At 56.5% G+C, this 20,738-nt stretch overlaps 2 protein-coding genes across 4 annotated transcripts; both read right to left on the bottom strand.

The window, feature by feature from the left end:
* CUL7 (cullin 7) lies at window positions 481–15,308 on the bottom strand. Of its 3 annotated transcripts, XM_018038600.1 has the most exons (27): window positions 15,171–15,308; window positions 14,665–14,781; window positions 13,733–14,320; window positions 13,152–13,303; window positions 12,521–13,018; window positions 11,672–11,813; window positions 11,382–11,578; window positions 10,914–11,142; window positions 9,885–10,122; window positions 9,687–9,792; window positions 7,950–8,177; window positions 7,585–7,675; window positions 7,310–7,481; window positions 7,026–7,131; window positions 6,626–6,721; window positions 6,314–6,489; window positions 6,072–6,205; window positions 5,564–5,746; window positions 5,144–5,250; window positions 4,877–5,059; window positions 3,504–3,664; window positions 3,124–3,340; window positions 2,715–3,012; window positions 1,884–2,029; window positions 1,635–1,761; window positions 1,341–1,546; window positions 550–873 (listed from the first exon to the last, which is right to left on the bottom strand). In XM_018038600.1, the coding sequence occupies exons 3-27, from the start codon at window positions 14,310–14,312 to the stop codon at window positions 550–552; spliced, it is 5,097 nt and encodes a 1,698-aa protein (XP_017894089.1). In that variant the 5' UTR covers window positions 14,313–14,320; window positions 14,665–14,781; window positions 15,171–15,308. The 3 variants fall into 3 exon arrangements, with proteins under 3 accessions (XP_017894091.1, XP_017894089.1, XP_017894090.1); XM_018038601.1 differs by lacking the exon at window positions 14,665–14,781 and having other exon boundaries at window positions 15,171–15,307; XM_018038602.1 differs by lacking the exons at window positions 14,665–14,781; window positions 15,171–15,308 and having other exon boundaries at window positions 481–873; window positions 13,733–14,312.
* On the bottom strand, window positions 15,875–20,706 carry MRPL2 (mitochondrial ribosomal protein L2). Its single transcript, XM_018038599.1, has 7 exons — window positions 20,512–20,706; window positions 18,156–18,324; window positions 17,269–17,410; window positions 17,044–17,159; window positions 16,858–16,968; window positions 16,492–16,565; window positions 15,875–16,128 (listed from the first exon to the last, which is right to left on the bottom strand). The coding sequence occupies exons 1-7, from the start codon at window positions 20,605–20,607 to the stop codon at window positions 15,916–15,918; spliced, it is 921 nt and encodes a 306-aa protein (XP_017894088.1). The 5' UTR covers window positions 20,608–20,706; the 3' UTR covers window positions 15,875–15,915.

Below are 20,738 nucleotides of genomic sequence, written 5' to 3'. Positions count from 1 at the left end.
ACAGGGGCAAGGAAGAGCCGTGGGAGCTGCAGTTCCTCTAACCCAGATCATAGAGCTTCCAGGTGGAACATGGTCCTGGGGGCCTGCAGTGGCCACAAGGGTCCTTTATCTCACCTTCCCTGTCAGCCTTAGCTCCAGAAGGCACAGTGTCCAGTCAATTCCACAAACAAGGAAAATAGATCCCTGCTTGATGATCTGCTTAAGTTGCAAGCCATCCAGCTCGTGGCAAGATGGGCTTGACTCTCCAGCCTGCCAGGTGAAAGCTCTTCTAACCACATACCCTCCAAGAAGGCCCACTCCTGGAGTCCACTTAATTCCCCCGGCTGAGAGGAGGGTGCTCAGTCACACACAGCCTGCCATCCTCACCCAAAGGACCCTGGCATGGCGTGATTCAGCCTCGGAGCTGAGGGCTCCTGTCTCCTTTCAGCCAGGAAAGTCCCCACCCTTGGCAGATCCCTGGCAGTTACCACACAGGCCAAGTAATCAAACTCCTGCATTTTATTCTGTGGAAAGCCCCGGCCCTACCTAACCCTGACCCTGTCTCCAGGGCTACCGGAAGGTAGAGAAGCTCTGGGTGCTTGTGCAGGAGGCGTAGGGCACGCCCCGGGAGCGGATCTGCAGGGTGTGGAAGGTGAGTGGTGGGTTGGGGCCCAAGGAGCCTGGGTTCAGGGACTCAGTGTGAGGCTCCATGACAGTCATGGGAACCGCATAAGACAGCATCTGGGGCCGGTCATCCTGGCGTCTCACCGTGCCCTTGCCCAGCAGGTGCAGGATGCAGGAGAGAACGTCAGCACTGCCGCAGGTGGACCCCCTGCCAAGGCTGCTGACCAGGCCCCTGGGAGGACACGGGCCCTTCTGCCAAGCCTCCAGCACCTGGTGTGGTGGGCCGAAGGGGAAAGAGAGGTCAGGGACACCCAGCTTACCCCACCTCTAGCCCCCAGTCCAAGGACAGCGAGGCCCAGCCTCACTTCTCACTCACCTACAGGGTCCACAGTGAGCCCAAGACTTCGCATGGGGATCCACCTACTCCTGGAGACTGCCCCCACCCCACAGGGCCCCCACCTCCTGGAGACTGCCCCCACCCCACAGGGCCCCCACCTCCTGGAGACTGCCCCCCACCCCACAGGGCCCCCACCTCCTGGAGACTGCCCCCACCCCACAGGGCCCCCACCTCCTGGAGACTGCCCCCACCCCACAGGGCCCCCACCTCCTGGAGACTGCCCCCACCCCACAGGGCCCCCACCTCCTGGAGACTGCCCCCCACCCCACAGGGCCCCCACCTCCTGGAGACTGCCCTCCAACTTGCAAAGCCCCCTCACCCACCACCCACCGCCACCTACCAGGCAGACAAGCTGGTCAATGTGCAGCCCCTCATCCCCATGGGCTTTGAGGATTCGGACGATGAGGCAGTTGAGAAGGTTCCGTCTCTTCTCCAAGTTCCGGCCCTCTTCATCCTCAGCTTTCAGGTATGTCTGAGCTGGGATGAGCCACACGTTGCCCCTCCGAGGCCTGGGTTCCTCGCTGCTGTCTCGAATCTTGAGCAACCCTGAAATAAGTGCTGGTCACTTGGCAGGGGTCCCCCGAGGACACTGGCCCTGGCTGAGGACACAGGCCCCAGTGCCCTAAGTACAGACCTGCTGGGGTGTCCTTTGTCTCATCAAGGTCCAGGGGGCCCCTTGACGAAGTCAGAGGCCCAATTGCCTGATTCAGCACATCTGGAGGGAGCCCCGAGTGCGCCAGCAGACTCTCCACAGAGACCGCCTTGGGAAGAAGAGGGAAGCATCAGGGCCTCCCAGGGTGGGGGGCAGGGAAGAGAGAGGGTGGAGAGAAGAAAGAGGATGGACAGGTTGCGAGAACAGGGAGGCGCGGGGGAGCTGGGCCACCTTCAGCTCGTTGAAATGCAGCAGCAGCCACATCTGCACGGTGGACACGTGCAGTGTCTGGTCCCCGAACTGCAGCTCCGCCCGGCCCAGCCATGTCCACTGCAGTCGCCTTTGCAGGGCCCGCTCCAGGGCAGGGTAGCTCTGACCTGAGGAGGGTCAGGGAGGTGGCAGGAGTCGGGGGGCTGGCGAGGACGTGCCATTGCTGGAGTTTTGTCCTCACTAACCTCTGCAGAGCCTGGGGTCCAGTGTGTCTGGACACTGGCTCTTGGTCTGAGCTTCCAGAGCTTGGCCTTCCTTGAGTCTGCCTCCTGGGTCAGCCTCAGGTATCTGGGAGCCCACCCCATGCCAGGCAGCCCGTGATCAGTGCCTCCGAGGGGTTCTCCATTTTTTTAAGTCACGAAGTGAGAAAGGACTGGGGCTCTCATCAAACTGGAAACAGTGTCTTGAAGCTGGTGGAGAAGCTCCCTGAGGGCAAGGTCTCAGTATCACCCACCTCCTTTTCACTGCCTAGGATCAGCCTCCAGTGGGGAGCTGAGGTTACGATGACTGACCAGGAGCCAGACACCCACCACCTTCTGTGGACCTCAGGTGCTTCCTGCCTCCATTCTCCCCACCATAATGGGAGCCCCAGGTCATTATTTGAAGAATAGAAACAGCAACAGTTCCGGGATCTGGTGCCCTTTCACCCCACCCCTACTCCAAACCTAAGTTCCAGTCTTTTCTTCTCAAATCTACAGGCTGCCAGGCCCAGGGGCCACCGCCAAGCCCAGGTTCTTTCCCAGCATCCTGTCCTCTTCCCAGGTCCCCAGTTCCCTCAGCCCAGCTGCTCACGCTTGTTGTAGAAGTTGGAGTATCGGTTCAAGGTGCCCCTCAGGTAGGCAGGCAGGCAGGTTCTGGGGTTGAGCGTGTGGCAGATGGAGGCGGTGGGCCAGCAGCGTGGTGACAGGACGAGCACAGACACTTCTGGCATCGCCCCTTCATAGTAGAGATCCTCGCTCTCGTCCTCCTCCTCCTCCTCCCCTGCCACACCGGCTGCTGCTGCTGCCTCCACAGCCCCAGCTTCCAGCTCAGCTTCCTCCCCGGTCCCTCTCTCATGGCCCCTGCCACTGGCGCTGGCGTCACGGCTCACCTGAAGATGGAACACAGGGTGCCCCTAAGCCAGCCGGCTCCTCGGGTCTGTCCCGAGCCTCTCTCTGCCTTCCTCTCTTCTTGCTAGTTTAGTTCCCTCCCCCGCTTCCACCTGTATCTTCTTCTCTGTGTCCTCCAGCTTCAGGAGTTCCTGATCAAGCCGCTGGAGCTGGTATACATGGAACTGGCGTTGCAGCTCCTCGGAGGTGCTCAGGCTCCGCAACATCTCCTGGGGGAGGCGGTTGGGGAAGCAGGGGCCGATCTGCTCCAGCACAGCCCCCTCCAGCCAACTCGAGCCCACGCCCAGGAGACGGTCCGCCATGTAGTGCCTGTAGCGTGCACAGCCCAGGCTGAGTCTTGGTGAGGCTGCCTGGCAGGGCCTCCCACTCCAAGACTCCAGCCTACCCAGACCCCAGCCCCCCAGACCCCGAGGGCTTGCCTTGCCCATCATCCTGCCTCCTCCCACCTCCCACTTCCTCGGTCCACACTCACTGGTAGTAATGCTCGAAAGTGGTGGCTATCTCCAGACCAGAGAAGATGAGGACGGTTTCCAGGCATCGTTGCAGTTGGGCCAGCATCTCCATTCCCCGGGCCCCACCGATCCGGCTGCCCTGGATCCGCTGGTCGATGTGTCGGGCAAATTGCTCGCTCACCTGGGCAGTGGGGAGAGCACAGGGAAACTGTGAAGGAGGTGAGATCGGGTGTGTTCAGGGTGGTATGATCGTAGTCAGAAACTGAAGGAGAGAATGAAGCTGGTGAGTGGGAGCACAGGGAGGAGGAGCGTCTGAGGAAGGAAATATGAATGGCCAGCAGCTGTATCAACTGGTCAACAATTATAAACAACAATTTATAAAATTCCTAAAATCATTAACAACTGTGTACATTAACAATACTGGGACTTCCCTGATGGTCCAATGGTTAAGACTCTATGCTACTGATGCTGGGGGCCCGGGTTTGTCCCGCGTGCCACAACTAAGACATGACACCCCCGAATAAATTCAGTAAAATAACATTTAAAAAAATACTAACAATGATAAACACGATTTTCACATTTAGCATGTCTAAAATCCAACAATGATAATTTAACACAAGGAGACAAGCACACAAGGCCACTGAGATAAAGTGAGTCACATAAATTTTCTGATTTGTGAACTTGGAGGGAAGGGTCTTCATCTATCTTCAGCTCTTATCACAGTGCCTGACACATATTAAGTGTTAAAAGTGTTAGTTGGTCAGTCATGTCCCAAGTCTTTGTGACCCCATGGACTGTAGCCCACTAGGTTCCCCTGTCCATGGGATTCGGCAGGCAGTAATACTGGAGTGGGTTAAGCACTTGGAATAATAGGAACGGTGGAGGAAATCACAGTACATCCATTTGATGGGCCCTATGCAAAAATTTGAGGACAAATAGCAACATGAAAATGACTTTTAATGTAAGGGTCAAAAAAAACAGGATAAAGCATTTAGCTACTTGTGGGTAAAACTAAGTGAAATCAAGCATGCAAGTAGAAGAAGGTATGCAAAGATATATTAGAATGGCACAAAGCAGGTCATTTTTTACTTTTATCTGTGTGTGTGTGTGTGTGTGTGTGTGTGTGTGTGTGTGTGTGTTGTGTGTGTGTGAGATCTTAGTTCCTTGCCCAGGGATCGAATTTGGGCCCACAGCAGCGAAAGTACAGGGTCCTAACCACTGGGCCACCAGGGAATTCCCTTTTTTTTTTTTTTTTTTTCAGATTTTTTATAACATGGGTCTATAGCAATACATGCCTCTTGCTGAGTGGGAATGTAGGGGGTGGGCAACTCTGAGGAGGGGAAGAGAGAGTTTGAGGAGAGAGGTCCCAGGGCAGGGGACACAGGAGGCTTACGTGGGCAGCTCTGAGGAAAGGCAGCTTCAGCAGGGCACCAGCACAGCCATTCTGCAGCGCCAGCAAAAAGGCTGCCCGTGGCCCAAACAGCTCGGAGCTCGCCTTCTGCAGATTACTGAAGTGTTCGCAGTAGCGGGGCACAAAGTCATCATCCCGCCAGCGTGAGGTCAGAAAGCTGTGCACCTGGAGGGTGGGAGTTGGCAGCGTGAAGGCAACCCAGCATGCCGGGGGCACAGCCCCGCCCGCCCGCCTGGCTGGCCGGCCCACCTGCTGCTCCACCACCGCCCGCCAGCAGCGGGTCAGGTTTCTCATGATGCTGCTGGGAAGCCCCCGGGTGGCCAGGGAGCTCCAGTCGTGGCTTCTGTTTCTGCCCTCTGTGGACACAGCGGGAGGGGCAGAGGAAGGGTAGGGGCAGCTCCTCAGCTCCTGGGTCCCCCATCCATCCCCCCTCATCCTGGGCTGAGCCCAGGGGGTCTTTCTGGACATGCTGCCCACTGAAATGATGCTCCCCGGTGGGGGTGACACAAACCAGGAAGCGAGCATCAGGCTGAGCGTGCAGGGAAGGGACAGTGAGGAAGGAGACGCCCCCCAGCCAGCTCCTGGCACTCACTGGGCCGAGGCGTGGCCGCCTGCAGGGAGGGGACAGTGAGGAAGGAGATGCACCCCCAGCCAGCTCCCAGCACTCACTGGGCCGAGGCGAGGCCGCCACCGCGGGGGGCGCTTCACAGGGCTCCACGTGCACCAGCAGGTGGGTGAGACGGCGCACCCGGGAGGAGAACGCTGCTGCGCGGCTCTGCGGGTTGTGGGCAGCCTCCCGACACTCCAGGTACTGGTCCAACAGCCAGCCCAGGGGGCTGACGCCTTCTTCATCTGGAGGCGGGGGAAGAACAAGCTAAGGCAGGGCGAGTGTGCAGAGGCTGCTGGGGAGGCTGGCCTGGATGGGCGTGCAGAGGACAGCAGTGGACTGCCACAGGAGGGGAGGGAGCAAGGCCCCTCCTGACTGCGTGGGGTCAGCTGACACCCGGGACACATGGAAAGGAGGCGCCCCTGGGCTGTGAGAAGCCTGGGGCTTGGGGAGGCTGAGTGAGTGCAGGTGACAAATGGGCCAAAGGCGTCACCCAGGAAAGAGCAAGCAGGGACTGGAGAGTGGGACTGAGCACTGGGATGGTGAATGGGCTGGGGCAGGGGCAGTTACCAGGGCAGGTGATGTTCTGCACCAGGGGGCTGACCAAGGCCTCCCAGCAGGTCTTGCCCAGTGCCTGGGCAGCCTCTTCGTCAGGGAGGAAGTGACTGGCAAAGTTCTGCTCGTGGCGTAGGGCACCGTTGAGTCTGGGGAGGGGAGGAGGTGGGAAGGTGTTGGGGGCTGCAAGCCCAAGTCTGCCAGCCTGAAACTGCAGGCTACCCCTCAGGCACACAGGCGCACACGTGCTCGCACACCTGGAGCTCAGGTGCAGGAGCCCCCTGCGGTCCTCTGCGATGTCCTGGCTCCAAGCCTGTGCCCGGACCATGTAGAAGAGGCGCGTGTGGCGGCACAGCTGCTCCCGGAACACCGGCCAGAAGGTGGGCTTGGGGCCCAGGACCTCCAACCCCCGAATGCGCGTGTCAATGCCGCCCTGCAACGCACACAGGCCCGTTTCCACCGGCCCCACACACTCCTCAGGATGGGCTGGAGTGCTGGTCCAAGAACTGCAAGTCACAGGGTGCAGAGCGTGGGGCCCACGCCCCCCACCCCATGTCCCCCAGCCCCACCTGCTGGCAGCGCTTTATGCGGATCTGGATGACGGGCCAGACGCAGCTCAGGTTCTCCAAGAGGACCACCCGGCTGGCGGAGGGCATCACATTCACCTGGCGGGGTGGGGGGCAAGCAGAGAGCACGGTCACCGCCCGGTGTGTGGATGGGAGTGCTGAAGGCACCCTAGTCTGCTTCTGTGCCCTGCTGTCCCTCCTTCCCCCAGCCCTGGGGTGCATGGGGTCCTGACGGAGGGGGTCCCAATGCTATCTTCACTGCTCGGGGCCTGAGGCCATCACAGGGGCACACGGACAGACTTCACCTTCTATGGGGCTCAAGATGGAGGAACACGGGCCTTTAGGGATCTGGGCAGGAGGGCGGATCCCATGAGGGGTGGCCAAACGGCACAAGGGGCCCTACCGAGTTGAGTTCCGTGTTAAGGGAGGTGGCGCTGTCGCCCCCGAACACCACCACCCTGGCCGGCATGTAGCTCAAGTCCTCGCTAGCCACCAGCAGAGCCAGCTGCCTGGGAGGGGCGAGGGCAGAGGGACCAGTCAGCTCCAGATCCAGTCGGGTCCCCGCAGACACAGCCAAGGGGACCTTCTGGTCACGTTCAGGGGGACGGGGGCCCTCCCCAAGACCAACAGCAGGGAAGTCGCGAGAAGGCGAGGGTGTGTGTCAGGCGCAGGCCCGGGGCACGCTACCTGATGAGAGTCCCCTGCTGCATGTGCAGGGTGATACGGTGGGAGCCGGCGCTGCCGTTGGACTCCCAGTAGGTCTTGGGGTTGCGGTCCGTCAGCTTGCTGGCCCGGTGTGGGTTGGACGACACCTCCATCTTCTCCCAGCACTTGTCCTCCTTCACCTCCATGCTGGAGCCTGCGGGCACGCGGGAAGGGGTGGTGGTCACAGCCTGGCAGATGCAGGGGGGAAAACACTTGGAGGTGTGGAGACTCGGGGTGGTGAGGGTACACTCACGAACCCTGGCACAGGTATCTGAGGAACACATCGAAGAAGGGGATGTTGATGGGGCGGTGGGTTCGTCTGTGGTCTTCGATCTGGCCCAGCACCATCTGCAGCCGGGACATGGAGAGAAAGGGTGCCGGGAGAGGGTAGGGACATGGAGACACGCGTGGAGGAAAAACCAGCAGCTCTGGGACCACTTCCATGCCACTGGCAGAGCAGGGTCAGCGAGCCAAGAGAGGCCGAGAACCAATGCCCCTCAGGTTCACTAGACTCACCTGCCTTCCAACTTCAGAAACACACACCCTTTCCTCTGCCACCGCTAGGATTTCACACTCTCACCCAGCTGTGAACCCACCAGCGCCCCCTGACCTTCCCCCTGACCTGGATACAGCCTCCCAGGATGTTGGTAGTGAGCTTCCGGTAGAGGTGGGCGTGCTTCTCGCACTTGAACACCATATCCCGCAGCTCCTGAGCCAGCTCCAGCTTTCCCAGGTGCTTTTCTAGGGCCTTGGAGATGGCGTCCCGGGCTCCCAGCTGATTGAGCACCACGGCATAGTCCCTGCTCACGGAGGCCAGGCGGTGCAGGAAGAGGATCAGCTCCTGGAGCACCTGGGATGGGCGTGGGGGCGGTGAATAAAGGGGATGGACTACAAGTCGTCTTCAACAGTGCTGACTACACACCTACTATGTGCCAGGGCTACTGCAGTGAACACAGAGTGAGGAAGTGAAGAGATAGGGATGGGGCTTCCCAAAGAATCCGCCTGCCAACGCAGGGTACACAGGTTCAACCCCTGGTCCGGGAAGATCCCCCATGCCTCGGGACAGCTAAGCCCATGCGCCACAACTACTGAGGCCAAGCTCTAGAACCCGTGAGCTGCAACTACCGAAGTGCACGCACCTAGAGCTTGTGTTGCACAACAAGAGAAGTCACCGCAATGAGAACCCCATGCACCACAATGAAAAGCAGCTCTCGCTTGGCACAACTAGAGAGAGCCCATGCGCAGCAACAAAGACCCAGTGTGGTCATAAGTAATACACAAATTAATAAAAAGAAAATAAGCAGCTTGAGAACTCAGCATTACAAAAGAGAGAGACAGGGATGGGGAGGTGTGAGGGCTTGGTGAAGTTGGAGAACCAAACAAACTGCAATGGGAAAGCCAAGAGGTGCCCTGGACCTGGGGTTGTGGACCACTGACTACGCTGGCAACAGGTGCCGGGGGCATCTCTGGTTGTTTCTTCTCAGGCCCAGCTGTCCCAAGAACCAGCTGTGGGGCTGGGTTTTGAGATGCTCAGGCCCCAAGGAGAGAGACCTGAGGGCAAGGAGGGGGCCAAGAGGGAGCAGATGTGTGTAAGTAAGCCCACCATAGCGCTAAAACCTGGGGAGCAGCCAAAGGGGTGTGTTGCAAACATGCACTGCCACCACGACTCTAGTTCTCTGCCCTCTTCCCCAGCCTTCAGTGCCCAGGAGAGCTCCAGGGCAGGCGGCTGTGATGGTGCCCCCCCGCCTCCTTCACTCCCCTTTCCTCCACAGGCTCAGCCAAACAGGAGCCACTGAGGCTATTCTTTGTTGTTGGAGTTTTGGGGGCACTCATTTTTATCTTTTTTTTTTTTTTGGCCATGCCCCAGCATAGGGGATCTTAGTTCCCTAACCAGAGATCCAACCAGTGCCCCTTATAGGGGAAGCACCACCTGAGGAAGTCTCCACTGAGGCTCTTAATGTAACATAAATATAACCTTTTATGTAACAAAAAGAGATGGCAAGTAAGATCACTTCTGGGCTTGTTTATCTAAGGAAACACAGGAAAGATACATAAATAAATACAAGTGGTTACCCAAAAGAGGCACAGTGGGGGGCATTGGGAAAACAGGGGACTCTGGTGGGAGTGAGAATTTGCAGTTTATACCTTGTTACACTGCTCTTATTTGTGAACTCTGTGAACAGTATGACCTTTTTAAAATACATATATAATTCAGTTTCAAACACAAAACCCAAAGCAAGAGCACAAAGGCTCCATGGTGCCCTTCTGAGCCCCACCCAGGGGGGGTGGGTGTCTGCCTTGCCAGAAGCTGCCTGGCCTCCTCCCCCCTCAGCATCTCCCCAGGGCGGGGTAGGGGTACCTCTCGGTCAGTGTTTGGGGACTGCAGGCAGGCCATGCAGGCGTCCATGGCTTCATGCCAGGGGAGCAGCAGTGCCTCAGGGAAATCCACCAGCTGCATCAGGATTCTAGGGAGCGTGGGGGCAGGGCGGGAGGAGAGAGATGCACAGTCAGGCTCAGAGACCCCTCTGCTCCGCCCCGCCCCACCGCACCCCCTCACCTCAGAACAGCCAGGTGCAGGGGCTTGTTGGCAGCAGGAGTGTCGAGGCTCCGCATGAGCACAAGGAAGGGCTGGGGCTGCCGCTGCAGTTGCAGAAGGAGGGGCTTGGCCTCTCCCTGCCGGGGCCCCTCTGAGCGGAACGCTCCCTCCAGATCCAGGAAGATTTTCCCAGCCGGACCGAAACCCTCTGCCAGACGCTGCAGCGGCGTGTTAGAGCCCTGAGTCGGAGCTTCTTTTGCTACAGGAGAGGGGAAGTTACAATAATTGGCCACTGTTAGTTACAGAAGGGTCAGAAAAGGAGAGACACATTCCTAACTCTCTTGTTTCCTCTCTTCTCCTAAAAATGTTTTTGATTTTTTTGTTCCCCCTAAAAGTTAGGTTCTGGGGATCTCAGAGCTCTTAATGTACTTGTAAGACAGCTTCATGACAACCTTTTTATTTTGTTTTCTTAAAATAGCAAGGGAGGGACTTCCCTGGCAGTCTAGCTCTGTGCTTCCACTGTAGAGGGCTGGGTTCGGTCTCTGGATGGGGAGCTAAGATCTCAAAGGTTGCGAGGTGAGGGTCCCCCTCCAAAATAAAGCAGAAGAACTTCCCATCCACAAGCAGAAGAGCATTTTCCAGAAGCATGCAATAATCTGTTTTTCCCTCCAGCAGAAAAAATTCAACGTGAGGGCTTTCAGGGCGTCAAATCTCTTGCGATGTTTGTTCTGTTTGGCTGTGCCTCTCACCTTGCAGGATCTTAGTTCCCCGACCAGGGGTTAAATCCAGGCCACTGTAGTGGAAATGCCAAGTCTTAACCACTGGACCGCCAGGGAATTGCCACAACGTTCTAACCTTACATCCTCCTTCATTCTTTGGAGGGAGTACAACATCTGCTTCTCCATTCACTGCTAATCTCAACATTTCAGACTTCCTAAAGTGCCATCGGTCTCAAGACAGGATTGCACAAAATCCAGCACAGACGTCTCTCCTGGCCTAACGCCCTTGGAGAGGCCACTACGCAGAGCTGCTGTCCGTGTGGCACCCCACCTTCCACTCTGGCTGCATCAGCTGATTCCTGAGGCTGGGCCTGGGCTTCCAACAGGGACGGGTGGGCTGGCTGCCCTGCCAGGGCCTCGGGCCCGTACTTCCTATAGACGCGGCAGTTGAGCAGGTCCCTGAGGGCGCTGTCGTCGAGTCGCTGTGGCAGAGCCAGCAGCAGGTCTTGGGCCAACTCCGTGGGCACGGCCAGTTCAGCCAGGACCTCGTCATCCAGAACCTGCCATCGGGGGAGACGCAGGTCGCTGCAGGTGGCTCTACCCGCCCGCAGAGGCGCTTGCCAGGGGAAGGGTTCTCTGCATGCATCTTCTCCACCCCGAACCTCTCATGGCAGCCGGCTCCTCCCAAACAGGTAGCCAATCCCAAACATCCTAGAGCCCTCCCCTGCAGCCCCTTACACTGTCGGCCTCTGCTTCCCATCCCAAGCCTTCCACACCCCCTAACACAGTCCGGCTCTACCTCCCCGTCCAGGTTCTCCTGAAGGATCTGGAGAACCTCCTGATGGTCGGGGCCATCCAGCTTCTTGATGAAGAAGAGGAGCTCCCACCACTCGGCCTGGGTCAGATGTTCACTCTCCTCAGTGTCCTCGTCCTCAGGCAACACGTAGGGCACAGCATAGAGCTCGGTCATGGGCTTCCAGCGCCAGGACGGCAGGGCTGTGGAAATGGGCCACAGGGTACAGAGATGTCACTGCCTGACCCCGCCGGACCACTGCTCCGAGCTGACCCCGGCTTCCTCTCTGGGCTCACCTGTACCCACAGCTGCACTGACCGCTGCCCCCTGGTACTCATCAGCAGCCTCAACCATGTTCTCAATGTCTTCCTCAAAGCCCAGAATCTCCAGCATGTGCCAGTGCACCCAATAGGTGCGGCCTGTTGACTCCCACAGCACCTGGGGGAAATGGGAAAAACAGAGAGGGAAGGGGCCAAGAGCTTACTTAGTAACTGGCTATGACCTGATGATGAATGTGGACACACAGCCCTCAGGGTGACCACCTGGCCAGGTCTGGAGAAACCTCCAAAGAGCAGAACACATGAAAGCCACGTGAGCACGTAAAGGACGCCTTCTCTAAACAGGAACATCTTTCTTGTCTCCTACCCTTGGTGGCTTTTTTTTTTTAGTCTTTATTTATTTGGCTGCCCCGGGTCTTAGTTTCGGTACGTGAGATCTTCGATCTTCATTGGAGCATGCGGGATCTTAGTTGCAGAGTGTGGGATCTAATTCCCAGACCAGGGATCGAATTGGGGGCCCCTGCACTGGGAACGTGGAGTCTTAATCACTGACCACCAGGGAAGTCCCTTTTCTTGGTGGCTTATGCCCTTATACTTCCTCCTGGCCTTAACCACACTGTCTTGCTGAACTTGACCTTTGGAACGGTCTCATTGTTACCAGGTTCTTCATGGGCGTGAGCCTCCCTGACCTCAGAGTCTTCTACAGACACATTTTCTCAGCCCTCCAAATGGCTCCTCTCTCAATTGCTAACCCCCCTTTACCCTCCCAAGCTTACTGAGGGTTTTCACTTTGAGTAGCACCAGCATGAATCATGAAGCCCCAGCGATGCCCCACACAGACAGACCCCCAGCGGTGGCCCTGCTCACCTGCACAGGGGGCACGCCATTGTTGCTCTGCCGGAACTCGCCCTCATCGCCTGCGCTGATCTCCTCGTAGTCATCCAGCATCCGTACGCGCATGCCCGGCTGCAGCGCATCCCGCACATACAAGGCATAGGTATTGCCACTGGCAAACTCAGAGCGAGGTCGAAACCTCCTTGACCTCCTGCGGGAAGGCAAGGCCTGGGCAGGTGGGAGCCCTGGGCCCTCATCCACCGGCTGGGGCTGGAAGATGGAACCGGAGGGCTGTCCCGAGGGCCCCTGTCTGCTCCAGGTCTGGTCCCAGCGCATGGCCTGCACCAGCTCTGAGATCAGCGTGCCCATGGCCATGCTGAACTCCAGCTCCAGACGACCCCTCTCCCCACTCAGCTCCTCAGGAGTGGAGTTCGGGGCTCCTGCTTCTGCAGCAGTGTCATTCAGCTGATCCAGGAGGAAGGTGACATGCAAATAGCGCTTCACCAGGGAGAAGAGCAGCCTTCCTGGGACCTGCAGGACACAAACTTTGGTCTACACTGACCTTGTTCCAGCTTTCTCTCCACACTGTTCTCTGAGGGCAGGTGCAAAGGCCTGGCCCTCAGGTTTTGTCCACAGTTCCCTCCCAACACTCCCCACAGAATACCTGTGGCAGCTGAATGCCCTCAAAAGACATCGGGTGTTCAGAGAGCGTGGCCTGTGCAAACAGTGCCAGCAGAGCACAGCGGCTGTCAAAATCCAGGTGTTTCTCAATGGCCTCTTGCTGGCTTAGTGAGAAAAGGATCTGGGTCCGGGTCCCTGGAACCCACATTCCAATCAGTAACAGCTCCTAACCGCATCCTTCCCAGACCCCTCTTGTGGACCCTCTACTCTTAGTTCACGCCTTTTGCTGACACACAGCAGAATAACATAATTTGCTGATTTGCTCCAAAAGCTAAAGCTTACTATATTATTCTACCTTATTATTGCCTCATCTGCAAAAATTTAAGTCTAAACTCTTCCTCTGCCTAGGAAAACAGTTAATAGGAGGTTTCTGAAGATTCAGTCTTCCCTTTCTGCAGAGATGCCCACACTCACCTTCCCACCTCCCTCTCTCCAACGCGAAGAGAAGGGTCAGAATCATTTACATGCTGCTGAGATCAGAGGCGCCTATCATAGGGCCCTGTGAGATGTTAAGCTGACCCAGCCCCTCTCCAGCTCCCCTTTCCTCCCCACACTGCCCCTCACCAGCATCATGGGAGGCCAGGGCTTGAATCATCCGGCCCGCACTCCAGCGAATCTGATAATCGGGACTGCTAAGCATGTGCATGAGCAGGTCCAGGACCCTTGGGTCTTTGAAGACCCCGGTGAGGGGCTCAATGCTGGCGTAGGCACTGAGCACGTGGACAGTGTGGAGCAGAGGAGCGGGAGGAATGGTGCCCACACATTCCTCCAGCTGCCGAAGCGCCCTCTGAATCAGAGACTTCACGTCGGTTTCCATCTCCCCCAGCACGGATTTGTCCAGCGCTCCAGCCTCCCCTGCTGTCTCCTGGGAGGGCCCGATGACCTGGCCATCTTCGCCCAGCATCTTGTGGCAGTTGGCATAGATTTCATCATTGGACATCCATAGCAGGATGTGCTCAGCCTTGCAATCCACGTGGTTGGAGCCCCCTTCCCCGTCATCCCCACGCCGGAGGATGAGCCAGCGGATCTGGTACTCAGGATGTCCATCATGGCCCACTCGCTGGCGGACCAGCTCCTCCGGATAAGCGTGCAAGCCAGGCCCCAGGGGCACTCTGAATTCCCTGTAACGGAGTTCCCCCACCATCTTGGCACCTGGCAACACAAGGGAAAGAGAACAGGCAAGCCAGAGTGAGAAGTCAGAAAATCAAAGACACCCAGGAGTTGGGACAGCAAATGTGGCAACAGCTGTCAGGCTGGGTGGGGTGAAGCAGGGTCCAGGAGTTGCCTGCTCTAGGCTGGGTGGGGCCAGGCCTGAGCAGAGGAATACCGGGGAGTTTGTTCTGAAAGAACTCAAAATTGGCGGGCTAAAAGGCGAGTCCAAGGCCCGGCGTGCAGCATGGAGGGAGCTCCTTTGGAGCAGTGGGGAGGGGACAGTGGAGGCAGGGAAGCCTTGGAATTAAAATGAATCCCAGGGCCCTGGACAGGCGGCAGCGGACCTGGGAAGGGGGTATGCGATGCCCCGAGGGATGTGTGTTCTTCGGATGTTGAGGATCGAGAACAAGTGCGTATGCAAAGGGGTGGTAGTAGCTCTAATGGCTGAAGCACGGGAGAGTCTGCAGGAACACGAGACGCCGAACTCTGGTGAAGGAGCGAGGGCACAGGGCCCGACGGGCTGGGAGGAGGGGCTGGTGGGCTGAAGGCACCCAAGGCTGGAGCCACTTGAGCATCAGGGTCGGTGGGGGCGACGTGAGGACCCCGAACAGTGTGCACAGAAGACCTGGTGGGTGAGGGGCGCGCGGTTTGGGGGAACCAGGATGGAAGGCCGAAGAAGCCAGGGGCGCGCGGCAAGCTACGGGGTGGGGGAGGGGGCTAGGCCAAAGAAACCAGAATCCCAAGGCGCAGCGGGATAGGGGACTCGAAGACCGGGGGTGGGGGGCTGGGGGTGAGTGGGCGGAAGAAAACCCGGGCTCGGGGCGGGGGGCCGCGGCGGGGCTCGGGCCACCTCAGAAGCCGATGGGGGTCCCAGCGGGAGGCCTGTCCTTCGCCGAGCTAGGAACGCGGCACAGACGATGGCGGCGGCGCTGGCGGAGATTTGGGCTCCGCCTGGGCCCCCCGAAGGGGTCGAGGCGGAGAGGCGGGAGGGGGCGTGTCTCCGCAGGCCTGGAGGCCGCAGGGGGCGTGGCGCGCGGGCCCCAGCGCCCGGGGAGCCTGGCGGCCGTCAGCGCCCCGCCCGCGCGCAGGTCCGCGGCCTCCCGGGCCCGAAAGGGCGGGGCCCGTCCCCCAGCCGCCCGCCTCGGGGAGCCCCGCCGCCCGCCTGCCCCGAGCCGCCGCTCATTTACGCCGAGCAGGGCGGAACACTGGGGACCCCGGGGGAGCGCCAGGGCGGAGCCGCCGCTGCCACCTCGGCGACGCACGGCGCCTCCTCTCCGGCGCCGCCCTTTCCTCTTCCTTTTGGTCCCCCTCCTCCTGCCACCGGAAGTACCTGCCCCTCTAACCAAAGTCAGAACTGCAGACGACTTTGGAGGTCATTTACTCCCCCTCCGTGACGTATAGAGGGATCGAGGCCAGGCGGCGGCTAGAAGTGAGACGGGGTGCGGCCCCAGTAGTCGCCCTATATTTTCCTTTCTCCTCCCCCAACGGTTACTTCCGTCCCCTCCAACACCTGTCCAGTAATGTACCATCCTCCCCAGAAAAACCAGAAACAGATTTTTAGAAAATGGGGGCCATTTTATTAGAGTCCAGGAATATCAGCTTTGGGCAGCAGCTGAGGGCAGCTTCACGTAACTCTTCATGGGGGGCAGCGGCCGGATCTTTCGGCCTGCCCAGCCCCCCTTGCGGTGCCATCGCCCACTGTTCGGCCTCTTTCCCAGCCAGCGATTCCGCCCAGCCTTGCCGATGACCCGTTTGTTGTGGTCAACGTTGGAGACTCGGCCCACTGTGGCTATGCACGTCTCCAGAACCTGATGGAGAGAGCAAATGGAGGGGAATGCACCATGCGGGGAAAGAGCCTGACACGTTGAGGGCAGGGACTCTGGGGAACTTCTCAAACTCAGGAGAGAAAGGGAGAAAACACGGGGAAAATACAACATAAGGGAACCCGAATGCAGGTCCTACACTAGTTGAGAATGAAAGGCACTGCTCCCTACTGCCAGCCTGACAAGGCACACCTGGTCACATGGCAGAAAAGGACAGACCTAGCTCCAGGCACTTCCCAACATAAAACACCTGGGAGCTATCCTGAACAGGTAAGGTACATTCCAAAAATTCCTCCTGTACTGACCCCTCCGACCTGCACTCCCCACCCACCCACCCCCACCACGCACCTGCATCTGCCGCTTAGAGGGCAGCTGGATAATGGCTGTCCCGTTCACCTTCCGCAGCAGCACACCACACGTCCCTGGGGAAGGGAAGAAACAGCTGCGACCCTCCACAGAGCAGGAGGTGGGAGCAGATTTTCCAGGGCCACCACCCCACACACTGCCCTTGCTTTCCCTTTGAGGAGTAGAAACAGTGAAGCAGGAGGCATGTGTGGTTTTCGATCAAAAACACAACCACCTCTTCAGCCTTGTTCTTCCCTCTTTTTCTCTGCCAGTGGACAAGATGTGGGCCCATGGGTTCAGAGAGCTGCAACCTCAAGTACCCCCTGGCCTTTCAAACTGTAAGATCCCAACAAGTTCCTTTCTTCATACCTGCGGCTCGGATATACTGGGCCCCGCGGCCTGGCTCACTCTCCACATTGTTGATGAGGGTCCCCACTGGCAAGGCCCCAAGAGGATGGGCGTCCCCTTCCCGAGCAGCAACTAAAAGACAGAATTTCGTCAGCATCAGCACCCTTGAGCCTCTCAGCCCACACACATCTGGTGGCCATCACTCACCTGCCATTCGGCCTATGTGGTCAGAGTTCAGGATTGTATCTCCAGCCTTCATGTTTTCTGTGGCAATGATCCAGCGTTTCCGGTTGCCCCCAGCAACCAGAGCTATGTCTGCTGACCTGTGCAGAGTGAGGGACAGGTAAGCAAACCACCTAGGGAGCCTCACATCTCCTGAAAAGCCACAGAGCAGTCATCCAGCCACACAACCACTTCACATCCCAAACTTGCCTACAGGGATCATAGCGGACAAACATGACCTTCTCCTCAAAGGGTCCTGGCTTGGATTCCTGCTCGGGCCGGAACCGCAGAAAGTCAATCATTCGATAACGCTGCTTGTGGCCCCCGCCAATACCATGCACCTGGATACGGCCTGTGGTCAGGATAGTAAGGATCATGACCAGGTCAGATGAGTCAGTTCCCAGCACTGGGAACAGATACATCCTAGGCAGAGGGCTGTGCTTTCCCAACATTATGACACAAGCAGAAAATGATTAAAAATTGCATAGCACAATGGGGTAAACGGGAGTGAACACCCACGTGGAACTTGGTAAAAACACAGTTACAGGGGGTGCTTCCCTGCTGGCTCAGTGGTAAAGAAGCTGCCTGCCAATGCAGGAGACAGAGGTTTGATCCCTGGTCTGGGAAGATGCCACATGCTATGGGGCAACTAAGCCCGTGGGCCACAACTATTGAGCCTGTGCTCTAGTGCCTGGGAACTGCAACTACTGAGCCCACATGCTTCAACTACTGAAGCTTGAGCGCCCTAGAGCCTGTGCTCCACAAGAAAAGCCAAGTAGCCCCAGCTCGCCACAAGTAGAGAAAAATCCTGAGCAGCAACAAAGATCCAGTACAGCCAAAAATAATTTGTGAAGGGTGTGCAGGAAAATATCATGGAACTTCCTGAGTATGTCCAGTTTTCTTCCATTACCTATCTTTAGAAGCACAGGCTAGTTATGTTGTTTTATATTCTGTTCTCTCACTCTTACACACTACATGCAGGAGGAGTCCAATAAATGCTTTTTAATTAGATTCCTGTGCCTATATCAAAATACAGGCCAAGGGTCCTACCATGTTTTTGCTCTTTACTGCTGAAATCTTCTTGCCCTTGTTCTTACCTGTGTGGTTTCGGCCCCCAGACTTCCTCATCTTTACTGGCATAGTGGTATACTTCGTACGACTCTTCCAAGACACAAACTTAGCACTAAGGGCCACAGAGGTAAGGACTGGGCGGCAGGGAAGCAACATCGACGCAGAGGGCAGCTGAAGGAGGACATTGTTTGTCACCTAGAAGTAAACAGAAATCTTTTTCACTTGAAAGCTAATTGAAGGAGAAGCCTCAGAGAGCCAAGGGAGAGGGCACAAAGTTTAGCTTGTGGCTTCCTTCCTCCTGGAAGCGTTCCAGACCAGCTACCCCAAAACTCTACCCGTCACAGCCTGCACAAATACCAGTTCAGAATGCTTATCTAGGCGCATGTGTGTTGATCACCTCTCTTCATCTGATCCTCTCACCTCTGAGGTATTTCTTCAGTGAAATGTTCTCCCCTTGGTGCATCTTCTTCCAAATTTGCCTCAAAACTCTCCTCTAAGAAACTTTTCCTTCCTTAAACTACTTTCTCCAGTTCAGTTCAGTTCAGTCACTCAGTCGTGTCTGACTCTTTGCGACCCCATGAATTGCAGCACGCCAGGCCTCCCTGTCCATCACCAACTACCGGAGTTCACTCAGACTCATGTCCATCGAGTCCGTGATGCCATCCAGCCATCTCATCCTCTGTCATCCCCTTCTCCTCCTGCCCCCAATCCCTCCCAGCATCAAAGTCTTCTCCAATGAGTCAACTCTTTGCATGAGGTGGCCAAAGTACTGGAGTTTCAGTTTTGGCATCACTCCTTCCAAAGAAATCCCAGGGCTGATCTCCTTCAGAATGGACTGGTTGGATCTCCTTGCAGTCCAAGGGACTCTCAAGAGTCTTCTCCAAGACCACAGTTCAAAAGCATCAATTCTTCAGTGCTCAGCGTTCTTCACAGTCCAACTCTCACATCCATACATGACCACAGGAAAAACCATAGCCTTGATTAGACGGGGACCTTAGTCGGCAAAGTAATGTCTCTGCTTTTGAACATGCTATCTAGGTTGGTCATAACTTTTCTTCCAAGGAGTAAGCGTCTTTTAATTTCATGGCTGCAGTCACCATCTGCAGGGATTTTGGACCAGCGCTGGTTAATTCCTATATATCTATGTACCACCATCAGCAGCAATGCCTTCTGCCCATTTTGCTGCATGTTTCTGAGAATTTTCCAAATATGAATGGAGGGGAGAGATCATTTATGTCTTGCTCCCTACTGTTTTCTTAGCATTTACACAGTAGGTTGGTTTGGTTTTGAATTTGAAGTACACATCTACCAAACTCTACCATCAGTCTGAAAGGTCCAGAGATGGTAAGACTAACTTTTCTGTATCACCAGTTACCCATGTCAACAAATTGGCACTTGCCATGGGTGTTTGCCATCTACCTCTACAAGGATTAAATCATGTGCTGCGGCAGTTGCTGACCTCCAACACCCTCTGATGGAGCTCAGGATGGACAGCAGAAATGAGGCACCTGTGTTCCCAAAATCCTGGCATGACAGATCTTCAGATAGTTAGATATTCTCGGGAGCTGATTTTTATGAGCCCAATTCTTTTATCTCTTATCAAGAAAAACAATAAAATTCTTCATGGTGACAGCTGTTTCTTGTGACTAGCAGAAGCTTCATGAAACCAGCAGAAACATTTATAAAAAAATGTGCTTGATTGCAGCCCACTCCCCCTTTACCAAAATCACATACATACTGTCCTTCCCTTCTGCCTCTCTGGAGCAGTTTCTCAGAGCTATCTGAGGTGCTATCTCCTGGGCTGCAGTCCTCACATGTCCCCAAATAAAACAACTCTCATGCCATGCATTTTTAAAGTCGACACCCTTAGGAACTTCGTGATATCTTCATGTTACTTTCCAATTCTCGGTTACCTTGACCTTAATTCCATAATCTCAGTAGCAACTCATCCTTAATGGTTATAATAATGGTTAAGAGTCTGGGCTTTGAAGCCAGATTGCCTAGCTCCAATGGTTGGTGTATGACCTTGACTACTGATGTGTTCTCGTATGTAAACTGGAACTGATAATAACTGCAAATGGTAAAAAGGAATTCACTTATTTAAAACGTTTATTATGCTTGGCTTAGAAGAAGACAATAAATGTAAGTTACTGAAACTTGTACTTTTGTCTACAAATCACTTCACCTCCAATATCTCGTTTGTGTGACCCTGGGAGATAGAAACACTTAGAAAGGAGAAAGCTGAGGCTGAGCGTGACTTATTAAAAGTCACGGGCCGATGTGACTCCAAATCAGACTCTCATTTCCCACCTCGATTCTCCTGGAGGCCCCTCTCCAGCAGCCGGAGTGGAAACAACTACATTCCCGGGTAAGATGTATTACCTGGGCGGCCGGGAGCAGGCTTGGGCCGGGGACAGCGGCAATCCGGGGGGTCAGGCTCAGTGAGCCAAGAGCGCGGGTCACTGCCCGCAGGGCCATGAGTTTGGCCAGACTCTGGCGTGCTCAGGACTCCACCATCACCTTTAGCCTGGCCGCCTGGCGCTGCCGGATGACACTAACAGGTCCCCGTGCCGTCGCTCCAACATGACGTAAAAAGAGGCGGGCCGAGA

Source organism: Capra hircus, chromosome 23 (genome assembly GCF_001704415.2).
Source record: "Capra hircus breed San Clemente chromosome 23, ASM170441v1, whole genome shotgun sequence".
Classification (NCBI taxonomy): domain Eukaryota; kingdom Metazoa; phylum Chordata; class Mammalia; order Artiodactyla; family Bovidae; genus Capra; species Capra hircus.
Note: the sequence above shows the minus strand (reverse complement) of the source record. Positions and strands in the feature narration are given on the sequence as shown.